This window comes from Sebastes umbrosus, chromosome 8 (genome assembly GCF_015220745.1).
Source record: "Sebastes umbrosus isolate fSebUmb1 chromosome 8, fSebUmb1.pri, whole genome shotgun sequence".
Lineage (NCBI taxonomy): Eukaryota > Metazoa > Chordata > Actinopteri > Perciformes > Sebastidae > Sebastes > Sebastes umbrosus.
Window position 1 is genome coordinate 16,709,909 of NC_051276.1, and position 22,701 is coordinate 16,732,609.

A 22,701-nucleotide genomic window follows, 5' to 3' on the forward strand; every position below is an offset into this window, starting at 1 on the left:
TGTGTGTGTGTGTGTGAGTGTGTGTGTGCGTGTGTGTGCGTGTGTGTGTTCGGGGGGGGCGTCAGGGAGATAACGATAAGCACCACTTAGGCTCTTTGATCACAAAGGTTCATCAATCTACTGTCCGGCCAGTGTGTCTGAGAAAGTCCTCCACAGATGGATTAAGGTCCTACACACACACACACACACTCTCTGTGTTTAATATTAGTTTACCACTTTACCCAAAGCTTTCTTCTCCCAGCTAACTTCCAGCCATACAGAAGTCATCACAGAGCTCTGTTACTGTACCAAGCAACATGCAATCCATCTTCAGAGTCGGAGGCCCATGCATGGGACCCCCCCTCCACCCCCTCTCCTCATCCTGGCCCGAGTTTGTCTGGAGACGAAGGGTTAAGGAGGAACAGACCCTCTGAAGAGCTGCCTGCTTAACCTCTGACCTTATGGTGTACGAGAGAGAGAGAGAAAGGAAGAAAGAGAAAAAGAGAGAGAAGGAGGTCTGACAACTGACATACAACCACGCAATTAAGTGTAAATACAGCGGGTTAGAAGTTTAATGATTTAGCAGCCTTTTCTAAATAAATCTTTGCATTTGTTCTTTCAAAATAAGTGTGCTGTAAACTCTGAGCAGGTGTAAGGTGTTAGAGGTTAACTCTGTTGTGAGAGACACAGAAACATGAGATGTCAGGAGAGAGGAGGGGGACCACCAACGCACCCCCACCTTTCTTTGTCCCGCATCCCAGCAGACCCCACCCCTCTCTGGGCATCAGTGAGGGGGTCCAGCTGGTGGAGACTGGAGATGCCAAACAACCTGTCAGAGATAAGAGGAGGCGGACAAGGTATGCACAGCACCCACACCACTCTGGGGGGGTTCACTGCTGAGCACTGGGGTCCCTTATACTTGAAGACAGCACACACTGTTATACATTAAACAATACTCTCTCTACATTGTTGAATGACTTTGTTGCACACTTTTGGAACATTTGGGGAAAGGTGCAGGCTGCTGTTGTTATCAGGTCCTTCAAATTGATACATGCATTGAAACTGATAAACTGCACTTAAAAGAGTTTCCACTCCCGAGGAGGTGCTGAACGTACTTTAAATACTCCACTGGGAATGTTAATAGTTTGTCTCTGCTGTGTTTGTTGTCTAATCCCAAAGAAGAAGATGAAAAACACTACAACCACTTGACTTACGCAAAAAATCTCTAAAATTTATTCCATTTCTGTATATAAATCTGTTTTTATTTCCATAGAACAGAAAAGAGTTTGTTTGTTTATCACAACTATATTTATCATCACTTGGAGATGGAGGGTGAAACCAGAAACAAACCTTCAAATATCTCTGAACAACACCGTCTTGTTTCACAAGTTAACAACAAACTAATCTTTACAAATCTAGAGTAATAAATACTATTAGCAGGAACAAGGCTATAAAAAATCTCATTGTAACACACACATACACACACACACACACATACTCACATGCACACACAAACATATCAATGATGAGGATGTGCTCTCTGCATACTGATGGTTTGTAATGTTAGAGCACCATCTCACATGTTACTGCATGTAAAACACCTGGGCAGAAATATCAAAACTGCTTCATTACACAAAAACGAACCCAAATCTCAGCTTGCACTGCGAGCGCCACACGTTTCTTCACAGGGAAATGTATAACCCAATCTTGTCAAAGTGATTAATGGAGAAATGCTGTATGGACATGACATTTAGACTCAAAATAAAGAGACTAAAAAGAGTTGGTGCATCAACATTATCACATTTACAGCACTGTGATTCTTTATGTTTGCTGAGCAATCGTGACACGTCAAGGATCAACGCTGGACTCATGAATAATTCAAAAACAAACAAAAATGGGCCAAAACACACACGCACACATGAAACATGCTGCGCTCCAACTCTGAGTGGTCAGACGGGGATAACAGAGAGCCGCATGTTCGTTGGCTGGCTCTCAGAGAAACGGAGAGAGCTGATTGGTCAGCTGGGGGTGACTGAGAGGACAGTGGTGACAGATGCGTGACGCTGAGTTGTGCATTTACCCAGAATGCAATGGAAGCAGTGTTTACAGGTCCTTCAGCCTGTAGCGTGGTCTAAACAAACTGTTTATTTCTATGGTGCAGCGCCTGCAGCTACTGCTGCCTGTCTCATTGGAAATTAACTCATAGCATCGTTGAGCTGAGCTGACAAAGGCTTTACATACAAACACACACACACACTCACACACACACACGGACAACTCATGCCTTTTCTCCTTCACTGAGACTGAGCATGGAGCTGTGCTTTGCTCCACTAAAGAGAAACAATGTCTCCCTCAGGCTCTGCTGTGAGAGCTGAGATTATTTTGGTCAGTAAATGCTACTGCCTGTCTGACAGTGGGTCACAATTTACATCCTTCACAATGGAGAGAGAGAGGGAGTCATTTAGAGGAAACAGCCTAGTGCTGCTCACGGTCCGGCCTTAACAGGGCTCACAGTGCAAACATTAGGATGACACCAGGCTTTGGGTTGTGGAAAGACAATAAAATACAACTTTGTGCTGCTCAGATTATTTTTTTTTTAACGTCTGAAGCATCATGGATAAAGTCTTTAACGATCCACTGCTCCATCCAGCACGGGGGAGAAACATGACGAACAGATGAGACCTCTTCACGCAGCACAAAATCACATTTTTCACAATTATTTTACAAAGGTAATATTAGTCTGTATATGGCGCAGCATCTTTCCAAAGAGCAGAAAGAAGGGTCACTGAATTTGAGACGAGGAATCTCTGTCCACTGATCAGTCTTTTCGGGTGTGTCCTCTGGTTCAGTTAGGAGGCTGCACTCCATTCTGGGACGCCAGACCTGATGTGTGTGTGCGTCTCTAGCGTGTGGTAGAGAGGAGGAGACAGGTTGGGCGTGTAGCGAGGATACTCTCTGAGAGGAGGGCTGAGCTGCCTGCTGTGAATGTTTTGGGAGCTCTGAGATGGCGGTCCAGAGCTCTGAAAGGGGTCGTGGGCGATGGGTTCTCCCAGCGGCGGAGAGCTCTGGTGGGCTATAGCGCTGAGTCGGGAGCCCTGAGGGCTGGAGCTGTAGGGGGGATGAGGGGTGTAAGGTGGGTAGGGTTCCATCGGGGTCATGGCAGAGGGGAGCGGGCAGGTGTATGACCAGGATGCACAGTTGAGTTCATCCAGTCTGGACTCGGAGCCGGCAAACATGCACGCCTGACGCTGTCCCATGTCAGAGCTGTAGGGGGAGTCAGTGAGAGGGTTGTTGGACAGACCGGGTGGAGGAGGAGGATAGGAGGAGGGGTGATAGTAAGACTCGCCCTCACTCGGAGAGCTACCGGTGAAGGGTTTCTTGTACGGGTGCTGGCGGTTTCCCGGAGAGCAGTTCTCCTCCACTAAAAACAGAGAGAGAGAGGAAATATTGTATTGATTTTCCATTTGACGTTAATGACGAGCGAGAATGTGGGAAAGTTTCAGATCAAACTTCCCACATCAAACAGTTCAAGAAGCTGAGACGAGAACAACATGTACACATTAAGAGAAAAGTTTAATTGGTTTGGCTGCTTTTAGAGTTCGTATGACATTAACTTAACATGATGGCAGGGTGAAAGTGCAGTTGTTTACCAGAAGAAAAGACCTTATGTTTTATCCTAAAACCAAAAGTCACAGTGTATCAAAAACCTTAAAGTTGACTTTTCAGACAGTTTCTGATTTAAATCTTTTTTTAATTTTTTTTTTTACTAATGATAGACTGTATTTTATTTGGGCAAGCTGCTTGTATGGCTCCTGCAGTTTAGACAACATGTATTATTTAAGAAGTTTGGCTTCTTTTGTTAAATGAAAAGAGGTTATGTAGTGAAAAAGAAGTTTATATTCCTCATCACATTTTTTCTCTTAAGTCTCTCTTTCTCCAGCAAAGTGCAGAAGTAGTTGCACAGTCATCGTTACTGATTTCCCATTAGCTGTTGATCAATATGTCTGAATGAACCCATGCAAGCATGTGTAAATCACTAATATTCATAATCACTGTCCATTCATTCAGCTCAGTAGACTTGATGCTAATTACACACAGTTTACAAACAGACTGAATGTCAGTCACAGCACTAATTAATGTAAATCTGTTTTTTCTGTTGATTTGCTTTTTCTCAGGCAGCCATAGATTTCTATTCATTTCAGTAGGCTTTAAAAAAACAACCTGAGGAAACTTAAAATTGTAGGTCCTTTGTAGTAAAAAAAGGTCAACGTTTTTGTTAGTTACATGTTACATACAGTAGTTACATGATCATCATTATCTTGCAGGTGGCTGACAAACATCAACATTTTTAAGCCTCATGAATGCAATGTTTTTTGTCCACTGAGGATGCTATTACTTAACTAATACAAATAAACATAACCATATAACTTGTTCAAGTCTCTGATTTTGATACTGGCTGCCTCAAAGTTAGGAAATCTATCTTAAAACAATCTTAAACTTTAGATGACAGTCAGCAGTAACGTTAAGTAGCCTAGTTTTGGACTCAATCGGCAAAAACATATAAAACCACTGGAATGGTCCTTTAACTTTCACATTTTGCACATTTAATTACTATTGTATGACATTTACACAAAGCTGTTTTTTTATATATAATAATTATATTTTGGCATAGACAAAGTTGGAGAAGTCAGAATTAACCAGTTTTCGGGTCGCTCAACTGATATTACTTGGAATAAGGAAACATTAGGGGGTGAGATAATAGTCAAAAAAAATTGTGACTTTAATGAGTTACAAATACTTTTTAATGTCAGAAAAAAACACAATTATTGCTGCTAAGGCTGGGCGATATGGAGAAAGTCAAATATCGCAACATTTTTGACCAAATACCTCGACATCGCTATTGCAACAATATTGTAGGGTTGACTATTGGTGCATTTACAAAATATTTACACAATGAGATTTTTGAAAAATAATAATCCGTAATGTGGATATAATGACTAAGTGGGTAAAGACAAATAATAGAACAGCTAGATCAGTCTGGTAAGTTCAGAAAATTACATCACTTTACTGTAATGCAGCCTTTAAAACCAGGAAAAGACAACACTTATTACAATATCCAAAATCCAGCCCAATTTGCCACTATTACAAAAAGTATTACAATAATTAAATGGAAATAAATAGGTAGTATGTGCACTCCTGTGTCAGGGAGTGAACTAATGGCATTGCTTTTTGTTTTTAAAGCTTGAGATGGGCAGTGATTTTCGACTGAAGGTAGAGACACACAGCTTCCTCCTACCTTTCCTCTTGGTGCCGTGGTAAACCTGCGGCTGTTGGCCGTGCTGCAGGTGAGGATGAGGCAGGGCGTAGTGTGCAGGGGGAGCCCTCAGCAGCTCCTGGGGACTGCTGCTGCTCAGGCCGTTCTCACAGCTGTAGGGGGAGCCGACCGCTTCGGGGGAACCCCGCAGACCCCGACCCTCCCCACTGAAGGGACTCCCGGTGGAGCAGGCTCTCTGACGGACAGTACTGCGAGGGACCACAGGGTAGTCTTTACTGAAACAGAGAGAGAGAGAGGTGGTTTGCCATCTGATGTTGTTATGGCCTCAGGTGTGCCTCTCCTGACTCTCTACAGGTATTTAATTCTGCCTGGTTGGATTATTTGTGGTCTTACTTCCCCCCCCCCCCCCTTTCTTTCAAGTCTACTCATTCATTCTCCATCCTTTCAGCTCTGATCTCTCTCTGCACACACTCCCCTCTTGGTGAACTCTGTGGTATGCAGGGGACAGCGGGCCACATCTCCCTGACCCTCGCTGAGATAGTGACACACACTCATGCATGCACACACACACAGTCAGTCCTGTTGTGAGATAATACGCCGCTCTAAAAATAAACATCCATCCGTGTGTCACTTCAGATAGACTCTCCTCTGCTCGGCTCTCCTCTGCTCCCCACCAACCACAGCAGCACAATAACAACACAGGGCTGCTGCATTTAATACCAGCCATCTCTGTCCTCCCCCTCCCCTCTGGAACAGCCTCTCCCATTGGCTTATTAAAATCTCTAAACTGCCTGCCACAACAGCGCTTGAATGGAGATTAGTTCAACACGCAAACAGATACCATGTAGGGCCATCAGCTGATCAGCAGTGACGGTCTAATAGACCAGCAGCGACGTGATATCATCTATCTATCAACGCAGGAGTGATGCTCGGTGTGTCGTATTTGTGCTGCGTGCTCTGGTCGAGGTTGCAGGCTAAAATCAACCTTCAGGTGACAGTGGACACACACACACACACACACACACACAATCATGTCTTAGACCATATGTACCCCATCATAACAACCCTCAGAGGGAATAGATTTAGTTTCCTATGAATGCTCACAAGCAAACACACACACACACAACACACAACACACACACACCAACAAAGCTGTACTCACCCTTGTAGCTTGGCCATGCGGTGCAGCTCATTGTCATCGCTGCCTCTGAAGCCCTTAGCAAAAGGGTTATTCTCTATCTTCAGCTGTGTAATCTGAGCACAAGACACAGAACATCTTTAGCTCAGACACAAACAACAGTGAACATGCACAGGCCAAAAAAAACACACAGTTTTGTGCAAGTGCAGACACACAAAGGCACATTCAGTTTTTTAACCTCTCTTTTCATTGACTGAGAGTCAATAGTTTACTATTAGCGAGAGGCCCTGCAGATGTTAAAAGCGGCCCCGCTGGAGCTCTGGACGGCCAACATTCCTCAGCCGCTGACATTTCTAACGGAGCGGACAGTGTCCTCGCCAGCTGACACAGAATAAACTGTTTACCCAAACAGTCGCCAGGTTTAAGGATTTCAGGCCAAAGCTTTTAGAGGTTCAAAGCTGCGAGCTTTGATGTTTAAGTCTTCTAACTTTTCTCAGTGATGTCATGGAGGGAAACCTTGGAGCAGTGTGTCCATCACACAGCAGGCAAGTGGACTGAAGATCTGACACCAGCTCGGGTCCAAACAAACTTTGAAGTGCCGATAATACTGATAGCCTCCACCAAACTACTGGCTAAATACTTCTAATTTTATACAAGAATGTTGGAATTAAAAGTGAGATACCAATAGTATTTATTATTGCATTATGATTGAAATATAAAGTTAATGTTTTTTTTACGCAATAACCACATTTTACAACACAAATGTAAAAAGTGAATAAACTCAAAACTAATTAAAAGAGCACTTTTTCTAACTTCTGCTACTGCCACTAATAATGATCATAATTAATATATATATATATATTAATAATGATCATAATTTATATATATATATATAATTTTACATTACACTTATTTTTATACATGACGGCATTTTGATAAAATACACAGTTACAACAATAACATTTAACTTAAGACATCATCATCAAGTTTACACATAAACTACAATACTTCAGCTGTTCAGTATAAAAATAATATGGTATAAACTTTTTTTATAAACTAAAAACTTTATCTACTTTTCTAAATAAATGTATGCACAATAATGGATTAAATACATGTTGTGGATCTATTTTCTGAGCCTTGCATGTGTTTGTCTTTACACTCTTTATTATACAATAAACAAAAGAACATTGAAGCTGTCGATAAAAGTGTGCAGAATTTAGGCCTCTATTTGTATACTATCTAAAAATTATAGTTGAGATTTATCTATTTATGTTAATCATGTTTTGTTTTGAAATGCAATCAAATTGAAGTTATCTTGTGAAAACTTAAGCAGCAGAGCGGCTTAAAGCTTCAACAATCTGTCTTTCTAGTAGACGTTGAGAAAACTGGACCAGCCAAGATCAAGGGAATGAAACAGGTCATTACAGAGCAACACTCACACACTCTCGCTCACACGTGCTCACACACACATACACACATACACACACACTGATAACTTATTTTTGCACATATTTACAAATACTTAGTAAGGCCACATAAACAAAGAAGATGCAAATTGACTTTCTGGATACAAAATACAGACAGTAATACAAACAAAGTCAAAGTGTGCATGTGTGTGTGTGAACGTTTGTGTGTGCATATACTGTATGTGAGAGTTTTAATGTGGTCAGTGACCAAAGGAAAATCTCCATACATTTATCTAAACGGTTACAAATGTGACAGAAGAACAGATCTTACTTGCACGCAAAAGACTCTGAGAGCCATTTCCATAATCATTATGATAATTAGGAGGCAGCCTATAGCTGTAAAAAAGGCACTAAGTGATGTCTAAATGTCACTTTTTGTGGAGCGCTGGCTGAATAGTTGCTGTGCGCCACCAGTTAATTTTCCAACCGTGGGACCTTTGTTGCATGCATAACCCTCTCTCTTTCCCCGTTTCCAGTCTACACGATTCATCTGTCCTATAAAGGCACAAAGAAAGCCCAAAAATAATCTTTTTTTTTTTTTTTAAAAAGGCACTTTTTGTATTGCATTACATTTGTTAAAACCATCACTCACTATTAGTTTTGCTCGTAAAGGAGATTTAGGTGGCCTCTCTTTAAAACATATGAAGTTTTAGTTCCCATTATTTTTTAACTGTGTTGTCTCAGCACTGTGTGTCTTGTATAAAGCGTACCTTGTGGTTCTGGTAGGACGTCACAGCGATGAAGGCAGACTCAGAGAAGACGTGGGTGCAGAAAGCCGTGTTTTTTGAGCCGAAGCCGTTGTTCTCGTCCGCCTTGACAATATGGAGGCGAGGCTGGTATTTGTGCATGGAGTTGAGTATTATCTGCACAGGGGAGAGATTGAGGAGGTGAGATTGATGGACCTGTCATGTTTCCCACCAGCAGATGCTGGGACCTGACTTGAGGACGGGTGGAGGGTAAACCCAACTTATATCAAGGTACCCAGATTTCTGACATTAATCTTTGAAATCCATGAAACTGATGTGAGCCCAGAGGGGGAGAAAAATCTAAATTTTGTTCATAGCCAAGATTTTAAAAATATCACTGTCATATGTTCTGCATGAATGTAAGAATTATTTAGGCCTGATTCAGTTGTGTAGCATAAAGGTAAATTACTTATTTTGATTTCTTTTTTCTAAAAGGTCTTAACTTCATGTCAATGTTACCAAAAAATCATGCATTGAACCGAGGAGAGCTGCCACCTTAAAACAAAGTGATTAGTGAAGCATATTATACACTGTTAATTTAATTTCATCTGTGACCATTTCCTTTGAACCAACACTAAACAATATAATAATGTCATATAATACATGGTTATTATAATAAGACCATTAGAGTCCACATGTCCATCCACATTCGATGTAATCACTGATCATGAACCTGGCAGTCCATCTGATTAGGCCTACTTATTGAAAGTTTAAGTATAAGGTATAAGTTTATAATAATAAGTAAGTATAAGGTTTGTGCACCTGGTGACCATTTTCTAACATTTTGTATTCATTAAAAACACTGTAACATCACTAAATGTGTCTGAAGTTACCAGAAATGTAAAAGTATAACAATTCACCACAATCTTAAATATTTCCCACGACACTGGCAACTCCACAAGTGTTTTTTTTTAATTGGATCACAGCCCCTCTGTGTATACGCACGCACGGGCGCGAGCACGTTTGTTTATCCAGGGAGACGGGGTGGGGGGCTCAGTTTAATCGCAGTGACGTGTCCACCGGTGACATGCATTAGCTAATGGGCTTTAGACTCATTGAAATCATTACCTCTAATTTAACAAGCAGGGGGAAAAAATGTTTTATTCCGCTTGTTTGTGCTCACGCACATGCACTAAGACGCGCGCGTAAAAAGCTGCATGCTCACCTGCTCTTGTGAAATAGTGTGAATGGACTCAGAGTGTTTCTGTATAACTGGAACAATGAAAGGGTTAGAGTCTCTCTGTTGAGTCTGAAGTGTGCTCACTCTGCCTTCCTCTGCTGCTGATTTGTGGTGTGTTGTGAAGTCTGCTGAGTTTTATTCTCTAGACTGAGCTACATGTGCTTATTGAGCCTATAACTGGTCATGCATGGGACTGTAGTTCGTGTAATCATTCTTCCTAAAATCAAAAACATCACTCAGGGTTGATTATTTACAAATGTATATTATGGCTATTTGATGGCAGCCAGTATAGAGCATTTTCATTGGGAATTTCAGTCTATTAAATGATATTCTTTATAACAAAGCCAAAAAACTACTTTCTAAATATGAATTAATTCAAGCAAACACAGACCAAGAACATTTTTCTTGTTCTGAAGAAATAGGCCCACATTATACCACATTAGCTAAATACAATTAAGAAGACAGACTCACATGTCCAAAGGGGTCCAGATTTGTGTTGTGTTGTGAAGTCTGCTGAGTTGTATTCTCTAGACTGAGCTACATGAGGTTATTGAGCCTATAACTGGTGCTGGGACTGTATAGTTTGTGTAATAATTCTTCCTAAAATCAAAAACATCACTCAGGGTTGATTATTTTAAAATGCATATTATGGCTATTTGATGGCAGCCAGTGGAGCATTTTCATTGGGAATTTCAGTGTTTTTTAAATGATATAGAATAGAATAGAATAGAAAGCTTTATTGTCATTGTATTAAATATAACGTGATTCACAGTTGCCACTTCTGGTCAGTGCATCAAAACAAATACTTGACAAGACAAGATATTCTTTATAATAAAGCCTAAAAACTACAACTACTTTCTATAATATGTTTTAATTCAAGCAAACACAAACCAAGAACATTTTTTTTCTTGTTCTGAAGAAATAGGCCTACATTACACCACAATAGCAAAAATACAATTAAGAAGCCAGACTCACATGTCCAAAGGGGTCCAGGTGGTTGTTGGTGAGTTTGAGCTTCTGGAAGGAGACGAGCTGGCGGCTCCAGTGCGATCCGGTGGCAGGAGAGTCCGGATGAACGTAGAGCCTGCCCGGCATGGCCGGCTCTGCCTTTCCAGTTATCGACCTTTACAAGCAGAGAGGCAATGCAGCAGATCAGAAAACGGGGTCCCATGGTGGGTGCCTTCAGAATCGCATACTTTTTCTTTTTACTTTTAGTATATACTGCAGCTGTGTAGTGTTGCATGCAGAATGCATAACATTGTGCCTTTAGTAAGTACTGTGCGGTCCCAGACCCATACTACCATACTATTTAGTATGCCAAAAAAATATTTAGTATGTCCCAATACATAATATGTCAAATGCAGAATGCCAAAAATACCAGGATGTCCTACTACACGCGGTCACATTTTGCAGTATGCAAGCAAGCATGCTTTCTATTCTGACCCACAATCCTCTGTGCAGGGGATACATGAGCAAGAGGGTCAAAGTTCAAGGGTCAATGTTATGAGGAAGTAGTATGCGTACTGCATGAAACAGTACGGGCAGCTGCAGTACGTACTAGAAGTAAAAAGAAAAAGTATGGACCGTAGCCGGTGTGTCTGGGCTGTATAGACGGTCTATCTGGTGCTTTAATTAGACAAACACTAAATGCACTTGGTTTTTTTCTGAAGTGTACACAGATGTCCACATCTGGATCTTAGCTATATTAGTCGACACAAATTAATTCCTCCAAAAAGTTATTTTGCGCCAGTTGTGAGGCGCCGAGCGAGAAGCCTGACACCGTCAACATGATCTGCTGAAAAAAGCACCTCAAAAACACCACAAAACTAGAAATAACAATAAGGACCAGAAACATCCAAGAAGTGTGCAATTTTAACCATCTAATCTGGGAACTATTGGACTATTTTCTCGCTCTCGGAACAGACACTAAAGATATAGGACCAACCTGTTGGAGAGGTGCGCGCATTCATTTTTAATCCATGTGTTAAAAGGCTGCAGGTGAGTTTTCTCGTTATGTTTATAAGCCTATACGCTACATCTGACGTTTTACACGTCACAAACAAGCAAAAAAAATAGGGCCGAAAATAATCAGTGTTTAATGTGATCTAATAACCAATAAACCCCAAAAATAAAAGGCATCGAAATAAATATTAGCCATGCTGTATGAAGTCTGGCAATGCGTAAAGGTCAAATAACGAGACCTAACAAAGATGGAAAATAAATATTAATTAAAAATTATTCAAAAGAAAAGGAACATTAAGTTGGAAACAGTTTTGCAGGCTGTTATATTTGAGGGGAGCAATCACAAACACTACATCTCTTAAAAAATCCCCACACCTCACCTCCATACCATTGTTGACACACAGTACACCTGAACTGAATGGACTGTAATGCTGTGCAATATGCTGCCTTCCACTGTGTAATTGTCTGAAATATATTAATTATTTATTTTTTAAAAATATTTTTATGAGAGCTACAAGTTCTTTTAACATGCACATGGAGCATATATACTGTATATTTGTATTCTGGTGGGTATCGTTCCTATGCAGAGGGTCGTTTAGTTTATTTATTGACTACACTGAGGGCGTTTTATATTTTAATAATTTATTTATTTATTGTGTTGAGTTGAATGTGCTACTTCTTTTGTACTGTAATTACCCTGTGCCTTTACTACCTTTTTTCTTTTCTTAAAGCTGACTCGGTGTAAAGAATTCCAGAATTCCAACGTACTTTGTTGCAAATGGCAAATAGAACTCTAGAATCTTGAAAATGACTAAAGGCCTGCAGCAGCACGAGCATTATCTCTATCAACACCGCGCGTCAGAGCTGGGACTGTGTGTCACAGTATGTTCATCCACAGACTCCGTGTTTCTCCATGTTTCTCCATGTTACAGTGTAAAACCGAGAGTGTGTGATGCTCTGAAGGAGGCAGAGCATCGACGCATCTCACTGTAGGATTTTCCCCCTTCAGCACCACAAAACAGTTGAATGGGAGACTTTAATCCGTATGTCCGCCCGGTGAACCCTTCATAGTCTACTCTGATTTAACCGGCGGGCAAACACAGGGAATTAGGTCATACCAGTCTGCAAGAAGGACCCGACCTTTAGAGGCATGGGGTGGACCCACAACAACGAGGTTTACTCACATTTCTTTTTTTACAGGGGTTTCAGCTGAGATTTCTAATGTTAAATCCATAGTGAGCCATAATAAAAAAAAAAAGTAAGAAAGAGAATTTGGAAGAAAAAAAAAATGTTTTTCCCCAGAGGTAGGAATAGCCTAATATTTTTTATTTATTTAGAAAAAATGGTGGCTACATGTGTTATCGTTTTGCCCACCACTCGCTTCATAGACGATGTTTAAAAGGTTACATATCATTAATAAACAATAGGGTCTATCATGGGTAAGCTGAGATTTATAATGTTAAATTCATAATAAATATATCTGTGCAATATTAATACACTGAATGTGAAATACATTTGACTGCGCAATATATCCTTGATGCAATATAGACCTCAAGTGCAACTTTGTTTACATTGTATTTATTACATCAACTCTACCTATATTACAAGTGCAATTACATCTGTTTACATTACATCTATTTTTATATTTTATACTTCTAGTGTAACAATTCTGTTTATATTTATTTATTACATCTACTTTACCTGTTTTTATTTGCTTTATAACTGTGTGTGTGTGTTTTACCTGTTATATGTTTTATCTGCCTCGCTTAGTCTTGTCAAGTATTTGTTTTAAAGCACTGACCAGAAGTGGCAACTGCGAATCTCGTTGTATCTAATACAATGACAATAATGCTTTCTATTCTATTCTATTCTAGTGAGCCATAATAATAAAAAAAAGTAAGAAAGAGAATTTGGAGAGAAAAAAAATGTTTTTCCCCAGAAGTAGGAATAATAATATTTTATAATATTTTTTATTTATCTATTTAGAAAAGTGGTGGCTACATGTGTTATCGTTTTGCCCACCTCTCCATCCATAGACGATGTGTAAAAGGTTACATATCATTAATAAACAATAGGGTCTATCTAACCTGACCTGTGCACTGGGGATGGATGCATATTTGATTACCTTTAATAGCCTGTGATACTCAGAAGTTTGGGAGAGGGGGTAATCTTAGTTTGGATTCGTCCATTTCACACTTATTAATGTCGTCTTAATATACGAACCATTTGTTGTCTGAAAATTTGTAGCGGTGGTCGTCGGCGGGCACAATGTCCATCAGGAGTATGTACTTGGTTTTTGGGTTGAGTCCTGTGACTTTCACCTTGTAACTGGGGAACATCCTCCTACAGGGAGCACATTCAGAAAAAAAAATATTAAGATTTATATAATAAATTACCTGAAGTTAGAAAATAAAATAAAGAGCCAGCCTCTGAGACAAAACTATATTGACATTGTACAGACATGCTTCTCATAAAAATCTATGTCGTTCACTCAAACCCCCTACAGCGTTCTAGTAAGGACATGGCTTCATAAAAATATAAATATGGTAAATATGGTAAATCAAATAGCCTACCAAAGTTTAAATACATACATATATATATATTTATATGTATAGTCAAAAGATAACTTTTTCTTCATCCTAACCTCTTACCTTCCAGCCTTGGTGATGATCATTTCAGTTCCCACTTCATCAAACTTTGTCCAAAGTTCTCTGTCGTGGAGGAAAACTTTGATTCCTTCCATCCCCTGCAGCAAAATGTAAACAGTGCTCACTAGAGGAAGTCACAGGCACCCAAAAATTAAACACAACTTCAATTTGGTTTTTAAAATTACACCTAGTATGTATAGCCTATAATTGTATTCAAATAATGATTTAGTGGTTTATCATATCAACCTAATCCCATGCAGGTAAATTAAACTCACAACAATTACTAAATAATGAGGTGAATATTTTGTTTATAGTTCCAGGATGCATCAATATTTTTTTCTGAAGCAAAAAAAAATCAATAATTAATAATCACAATTAATAATCACTATATTTACATTGTGATCTGCAGCACAGGCCGGTACCTGCTGGCTGGATGGTGTCTGTGGTGAAGCTGGTGAGTTTAAGGTGTAGCTGGGATTTTCTCTCTCTTTGCTCTCTTTTGGTGAATCCATGCAGTCAGAGTCTGGACGCTCTGCAAGGCCGAACTGGTCTCCTCCGTTTGCCATGTCCCACTGACACACACACACACACACACACACACACACACACACACACACGAAGGATGGTATTAATATGTGCGTTACTTTTGAACAGGGTTTGTCGTGAGTCCCAATCACACACAGCAACACACACGAGCTGTTAGATAGAGTGGGTGGATGTCATTGAATATTTCATATTATAGTTAATGACTTACAGTGAATGCAATTCCAAGCAGGTCTGTTTAGAAACATTGGGGTCAGTCTCTTAACTCTATGATAAATAAATATTAATAAAAAATAATATATATATATATATATATATATGTATATAAAAATATATATATATTGTATTATATTTTTGCAATCGATAGGACAAAACACTAATGTCCTACCTAAAACTATGAAGGCTGATAAGCAACACAAACTGTTGGACAGTTGATATCTGGTAAGGCACTGTTTTTGTTAAAGGATACACAAAGACCTCCATAAGCACTTTGATATTGTGGTGCAAAAACCACAAACAACTCATGGTCCTCTCTTTGTAAAATAGCACAAAGATAATGACTTACATTACACTACTGACTTACCCTGTAAATGCTCACAATGATCACAAGCTTCCAATTAAAATGAGATAAATGTGCATGAACTTGAATTTGAACATTTTTGAAGATGATGACAGAACATAGCATTAAAAAATCCAGATGTCACAGTGTATTACAGTAACATGCATTAATATTCATATTTTGTATATGTCCACATTAATGCATGACAATATTGGAGCTTAAAGTTCCACAGTGTGCAGCTGAATTGTTTTTAGCCTACATGCTGTTTAAAAAATGAAATCAGCTCTTAAAGTGCATATCACTGACAGTGACATCAAATAAGCCAACCACAGCCTGTCTGCCCGTGTGTGTGTGTGTGTTTGTGTTTGTGTTTGTGTGTGTGTGTGTGTGCGTGTGTTTGCATGGTCTCCCTGAGGGCCTTTACCTCAGACGCACTGCTCTGCTGCTCTCCCTGCACAAAACACGCTCATCCTGCTCCTGCGCGCTCTGCAGCCTGCTCGTGCTTTTTTTTTTTTTTTTTTTTTCTAGCTTGCTTTGATTTCCACTGAATTATTTTTTAACAATCCAACGGTCCAAATATTGCCGTGCCAGTTTTCTCAAAAATCCTCCATGTTCCATGTGCAGCTCTGAAATACCATCGGGTTGTTTCTCTCTTTCTCTGATGTGCGTCTCCTCCGTGCTGCTCAGTCCGAATACAGGACCATGCAAAGGCTCTGCAAAGGCTGCGATATGCGCTCAAAACGGATGTAAATTCCTCCTCATCTGTCTCGCTCCTCTCTCTGTGGTTGCCCTCGCGGACCCAGCAGCAGCAGCAGCAGCAGCAGCAGCCCTGATCTGAACCTGAACTCAGCTCAGCACATCCTTCATTACAAATGGAGTCAAGTCCAGTCTGCCCTCCCACTTCTGCCTTCTCTACGCTCCCATAGGTCTGCACGGTGCATCGGTATCTGCAGCCCAAATCACAGCTGTGACATTGGCCAATCACACACATACATACACACACACTTACGCAAACGCGCACACGCACGCGGGCATACACGCACGCGCACCATTTTTTAAAAAGCATTTTTATTAATTAATTAATTAATTCACACAATGTCTATTCGTCACTGTGAGAATACATCCTTTATAGCCTAAATAAAATAAAAAATTAAAAAATGGATATCTATCTAACTGTCCTGATTGATCAGATAAACTTGTTAATGTTTGTTTGTTTATTGTTAATGTCTATTCGTCACTGGGAGAATACATCCTTTATAGCCTACTACAGCCTTCTCATTTGATTTTACATCACACAAACATACGCACACACACACACACACACACACACACACACACCTCTGTTTGACTCCCTTTCTACCTGAAAATAAAAAATAGTAATAAAAAAAAATGGATATCCATCTAAATGTCCTGATTGATCAGATAAACTTGTTATTGTTGAAGTAAAAAAAGTGAGAATATTTTTCTCTTGCTTGAATTAAACCTTCTGATGTGAAATATAAATATATTTAATAAACAAAACTAATGATGAAGATGATTATTAAACCACATTAGGATGCAAATGAAACGCAGAAGGCTTTTTTTTTTTTTTTACCAACATTTTTTGGTCGCCAATCTAAAAGAAAATGTCTGATAGGCCTAATGAATGACGGGATTTAGGGGCTGCAGGGTACTAAAATAGCTCTATTGCTATATTGTTGATTAGCACAACTGCAACACCTTATTTCTTACAAAACCCAAATGTGATGATTTGGTTTGTGCATTTCCTGAAATGATAGCCTACAAACCCACAGGTCTAATCTCACAGCCACGCACATATCATCATCTCATAGTAGATTATAGACACAAGAGGCCTAAATCAGCAGCAACAAACAGAGGGTTGACACGAGCGCGCAACATTTTGATTGGATTACTGTAGATCCTGATAACCGGAGGCATCCACAGTTGAAAGTTGAAGGGGTCACTGTGAGGTCAACATGTTGGATCTCTCTCTTATTACCCATCTCTACCGATTTATACCGCAATGTCCTCGCGTTACGCCTCCACTCCATTCAGCCTGACCACAGTCTGCTCATCATTCAGAGTGTCTGTGGACAGATTTAACCATCATCTAACCATTCTCCGGTTCATTTGAATTTCATTTAGGCTACTAAATGTCTGTGGTGTTGACTTTATCTCTACTACAACAAAACCAAAGCAAGTTCCTAGAGTATACCTCTTGCATAAACTCCATTCTGATTCTGATTCTGATTCTGATTCTGATTCTATAACGGCACGTGTCCAGATTTATGGCAGGTACATGTTCAGAAATAACCTACTGTAGAAATGACTGTAGCCTATCGATATAGACTATAGCATATTTTATTAGAATATTTAGCCTGTATAAAACGAACTACAACATATATAGATATAATAGGAAAAATAAGTACTCTATCAAAGTGAAATAAAATACTACAGCCTGTTTGGAAATCTCGTGCGTAAACGTGCCGCGTTTTTACGCATCTGCACGTACCTATTTTTTGTTTATAAAAAAAAATACCTCCAGAACTGCAGCTCTTACCGTGTTTTAGCCCGGTGATAGTCCTCCGGTTACCGGCAGCTCGGTGCACAGCCGCTGCTGCACAAATGATGCAATGAGAGCGCGCTGCCACTGGAGAGACTGTGTGTGTGTATGAGCGTGTGTGTGCGCGTGCGTGCGTGTGCGCGTGTGTGTCTGTATAAATGTGTGTGTGTGTGTAATTGCAGACCCATCAAGTTTCCGATCTGCTCTGATACCTTATACCAATAATCCGATCAATTTATACAGCAACGCGCAAATAGCTCACACACACCGCGTAAAAAAGTGAAAAATATGATTCAAAATAAATAAAAAAAAATTTAATAATAGCTGTTATTTTTTACCCCTGGTTATGAGTTTAGTCGCCTGTACAGAATGATTTGAGCAACAAATCTTGACTTTGCTGAAACGACTTTTTTTTATGATTCTATTCTAGAATCATACATTCTATTCTATTCTATTCTACTCACTATTAATTATCCTGAACAATATATAGGCCTATATATTTTTTTAGTAATTTAAAAAAAGTAATTAAGAGAACATAGAGTAGTTAATTTAATTTATATCGATCAGACCATATAGCCTGGACATATTAGTGTGTTGCTGACATTTTAGAAGGGTTACCCTGAAATATGTTTATCACATTCATCATATTTAGTGGAGTTTTGATTGAGCCCTATAATAACCCACAGGTCAGTGGTTTGACTTTCTAACTATAAACAGAAATAAACAGTCGTAGCCAATCAATATGCAGACTCATTTTTTTTTTTAAAGAAATACTAGGGCTGAATGAAAAAAATGCAATTACATGAAAAAGCAAATTAAACAGATGCAGGATTAATTATATTGCTCGGAATTAACTTTTTCTTGACTCTGAAGTTACATCCCGAATGCGCTAAAATGTTGACTCATAGGCTATTAATTATTATTATTAGTAGCTTTTACATTTTTTATAATAATAATTTAACAGGCCACAGACTTATGTTCACTTATCAGATGCCACAGGGGAATAATAATATAAAAGAAAAATATTTTTTTCTAATATTTTCTAAAAACAAACATTTTACTGAGTAATATTGAAGTGAACATGCTGTTCCTCCAAAACAAGTCACGACTTTCCAGTCAAAATGAGTGATTTGGCAAAGCTCACTCGTCTGTTTATTGAGCCTTCAGGCACAACAGAGTATCAAAGACAAATCGCTGCAATCCGTTAATTTATTTTAAAAAAACAAAATAATTTAGTGTGTTCCTGAAAGGTTTACAGTTTCACCAAATACAATATTTCAGGAAAGTTCTGCAAAACTTCCTCCGTTCCAGATTACAATTACACAATCGAAATAATATAATGATAATAATAAGAAGAAGAAGGAGAAGAAGAAGAAGAAGAAGAAGAAGAAGAAGAAGAAGAAGAAGAAGAAAAAGAAGAAGAAGAATTGGCTTAAAGTCACTGAGTTGAACTGACTTATTCTGTCGTTTTGTCGTTTATAAACGTTACTTTTTTAATTTGGGAATCAAAAACTCAAAATCATCAGACTGATTTTTGTGGCTATAAAACTTTTCGATTTTGTCCAAAATCTCTTCTGCTTACTGATAACAAAATGTATTGACGAAAACAATTAATTATTTTTTGAAAGCTTTAGTTAAAAATTGAGATTTAAGCTCCTGAAATACTAAATAATCAAGCCAGTGTTATTGGGCCTAACTTTAATTGAAGTTAAAATAATTCTCCATAGGCTAAAGTTTTGAAATAATTTTCTTATGTATCAGAAACCTGATCTTAAATGTTTTATTACCTCTATATCTGTTTGCATGGCATTGAATTATATGAAAATCACCTTTCCAAAATGAAACATTTACTATTTGAAAACTCCACATTTTTACAGTAGCATCCTAATATTGTGCATTACCTAACACACATCATGAAGGTAAAACACTATGAAGGTGAAGCTATATACACTGTCACAGGTAATGTTCTTTAAGGTTATTGTTTTATTTATTTTGCACATTTATTTGTCATTTATATCTTTAAAAATTGAGTAATTAATGTAATTATCAAACTGGGTATTGCTTTTTGGACTATAATTCTTCATATGGTTTTTGGTTGGTCTATGGAGAAGAAAAGGGAGAGGCGAAGGTTTCAATAATACCTGAAATGAGGTGGTGGTGGTGGTGGCTGGACGGCTCATTATTGTCCCATCCTGGCTTCAGCTGACTGGATCCTCTGTTCTCTGTCTGGAGGAAGTGGTGACGGGGTCCCAGACCTCCTGCACTCAGCAGGTCTGTCTCACACACCTCCAGCTCGGCCAGAGCGAGTGTGTGCGTGTGTGTGTGGCATTAGAGGGCAAGGTCAACCCATTTCTCTGCAAACAATCACATCACACAGGGCAAAATACATTCCAACCCCCCCTCAGCCTCCAGTTTGTAAGGTGGTCTGATGTGGGAACAGAGGAGGGTGGGGGTTTGGCAGCGGTCCAGACGGGGCCTCCGAGTCCAGATGAAGGAAAACCTGTTCCACATTAATATGACTTCATATTACACATGTTAGGGAGACTTTGTCTTTCTTCACAGGCTTAGTTAAATGTTACACTCTTCATTAAAGTCAGTGTGTGTAATCTGACTTGCTGTAAATGTGCCTTCAGATCAGATCACTTAGTGGTTTGGTGGCAAGTGAAGAGGTTTACATGTACACACACCTGTGGTCAAGGTTGACCTCTAAAAACCCAAGATAAAAAAACCCTAATCTTTAGTCAAACTTAAAGGAGCAATTGATAACATTTATAACATTCAGCCACTAGATGTCGCATTATGTTGCATTCACTTCACAACAAGTCGTTGCCAGGCATTTACCATCAATCTCTGCCATTTATCCATAACTGATGACACAGAGATACCACATGATGCCAGCGTTGTTTCACTATTGGCTCAAAAGCCTTGTTAGAAGTGGGAACCAAAGGTCAGATATCTTCCATAGAAATAAACAAAACATTCATTTTGGACCCGCCAAATTTTTTTAAATGATTAATTCACGATCATCATTTTTTTTTTTTTTTTTAAGGAAAAGCCAAAGTTTTATTCAACACTTTTCTAAAGGCTCAGTGAATGTATTATTTTTTAAAAGAATATTTGTTCACGTAAATTTGTTATCAATAAGACCTTTAAAAGTAGTAGGCATATTCTTGAGTGTTGTGACTTAAAATTATGAGATATATTACAGTGATATTCTTCCAAACATTCAACACACTGATCAAATCCATTTCATCAGATATATTGGCATACATGGGTGAACTCTCCAGAGACCTTGAAAAACCTGAAAAAGTGACTCAGTCACCGTTATTGCTCCAATCATAGTGCTTTTGTCAGATGGGAAAAAAGACACTTGAGATGAAAATTCTTTCTCCTATAATATTTATGTTTCATAATTAGCCACAGTGTCTAGCTGTAGCATTGTGCTGGCATTATTTAACATTCAATGTGTAGTGATTTTACAACCGGGAACAAGTGACACTACATTTTCTCGACTACTGTGCATAATTTACAAAGCTGGATATTTCATCATGAAACTTTTGTCAATATAATCTTCTTTGAAGCCAATGTATACATTTTTGGTTGCAGAGTCAACAGTGTTTATTCTGGTATAACAAAGCTAATACATGTTTATTTATTCTACACTTCCTTTCTCATTAGGCTAAATAGTGTTCTGAATCTGAGCCCTCAATATTATTATTATAGGGACTTTTATTTTGAAGGGGACACACTAGGAGGCATAATGACAAGCACAAACACAGGAAACTATTGTACTTTGTCATTGTTTAGCAGCTGACATGTGGTATCATCCTCGATTTATAGTTATTGTCATGTTTTTATATTGTGATTGATACTGAAAGTAGAGCAGGACTGCTTTATGAGCTCATAGCATCTTCAGCTGCATGCAAGCTGACACACAGGACCAGACAGTGTGCTGAATGAAGTGTGGTGTGTTGCATCTCCCTCTAGTGGCTTTCTTCTGCAAACAGGGAAATAACAGTATAGAACAGTGGAAAGCAAAGAAATCAATGAGACAAAGTCCAAAAGAAACAAAACACACCATGTAGTTGTCTTCATCATATACATGTTACCTGCCTGAGCTCAAACCATTGAACTAGCAACAAGGCATAACCACCCAGCTACAGCTACAGCAACATGACTATATTTAGGAGCAACATCTAAAATCACCAGCGTGTGATGGCATCAGAGAGAGAAAGAGCAGTCTGGTGCAGAGTCATCCATGTGGGAACATTAACATTTAGGGGAGCAGTTTGCCCTCAGAGCTGCCTGTCACTCACAGGCGTCAAAATGAAGTGCAGCGTGACCTTTACATTGTGCACACACACAGAAAAGAAATGAAACCTGGGGGGCTTATTGTGTGATGCCATTTTTCAGACCTTTATCTCTTTCAACCTGTTTGCACGTAAAGGCTGTGAAGCAGTATTTATGGTGAGATGAGAAGCTCACCAGAGAAGTTGATTATATTGGTGGGAGGTTTTAGATCAATGTGTCAAAGAATCTCACAATTTAGAGGGTTTTTGACCAAAAGTACAAGCCGTGGAGTCTGTTTTACATAAATACAGAAGTTCAACCCCATAATTTTTTTTCTTTCCTTAAACTTTCA

The 22,701-nt window shown here is 39.0% G+C and overlaps 1 protein-coding gene and 1 long non-coding RNA gene across 3 annotated transcripts in view; both read right to left on the reverse strand.

The window, feature by feature from the left end:
* Positions 1-1,219: 1,219 nt before the first annotated feature.
* LOC119492537 lies at positions 1,220-15,014 on the reverse strand. The gene is made up of 2 exons (XR_005207801.1): positions 14,972-15,014; positions 1,220-2,256 (listed from the first exon to the last, which is right to left on the reverse strand). It is a non-coding gene; the product is annotated as an uncharacterized LOC119492537 (long non-coding RNA).
* tbx5b (T-box transcription factor 5b) overlaps positions 1,220-22,701 on the reverse strand; it is a 40,353-nt gene continuing 18,871 nt past the window's right edge. Inside the window, exons 2-10 of one of the 2 annotated variants that reach the window (XM_037777029.1) lie at positions 15,921-16,834; positions 14,790-14,966; positions 14,398-14,492; positions 13,970-14,089; positions 10,760-10,907; positions 8,569-8,721; positions 6,417-6,508; positions 5,276-5,529; positions 1,220-3,400 (exon numbers count right to left, since the gene is read on the reverse strand). In XM_037777029.1, the coding sequence (XP_037632957.1) occupies positions 2,829-3,400; positions 5,276-5,529; positions 6,417-6,508; positions 8,569-8,721; positions 10,760-10,907; positions 13,970-14,089; positions 14,398-14,492; positions 14,790-14,960 (1,605 nt within the window). In that variant the 5' untranslated portion in view covers positions 14,961-14,966; positions 15,921-16,834 and the 3' untranslated portion in view covers positions 1,220-2,828. Of the gene's footprint in view, positions 3,401-5,275; positions 5,530-6,416; positions 6,509-8,568; positions 8,722-10,759; positions 10,908-13,969; positions 14,090-14,397; positions 14,493-14,789; positions 14,967-15,920; positions 17,675-22,701 lie in introns of those variants that run through there. The other variant, XM_037777030.1, reaches the window with a different exon arrangement.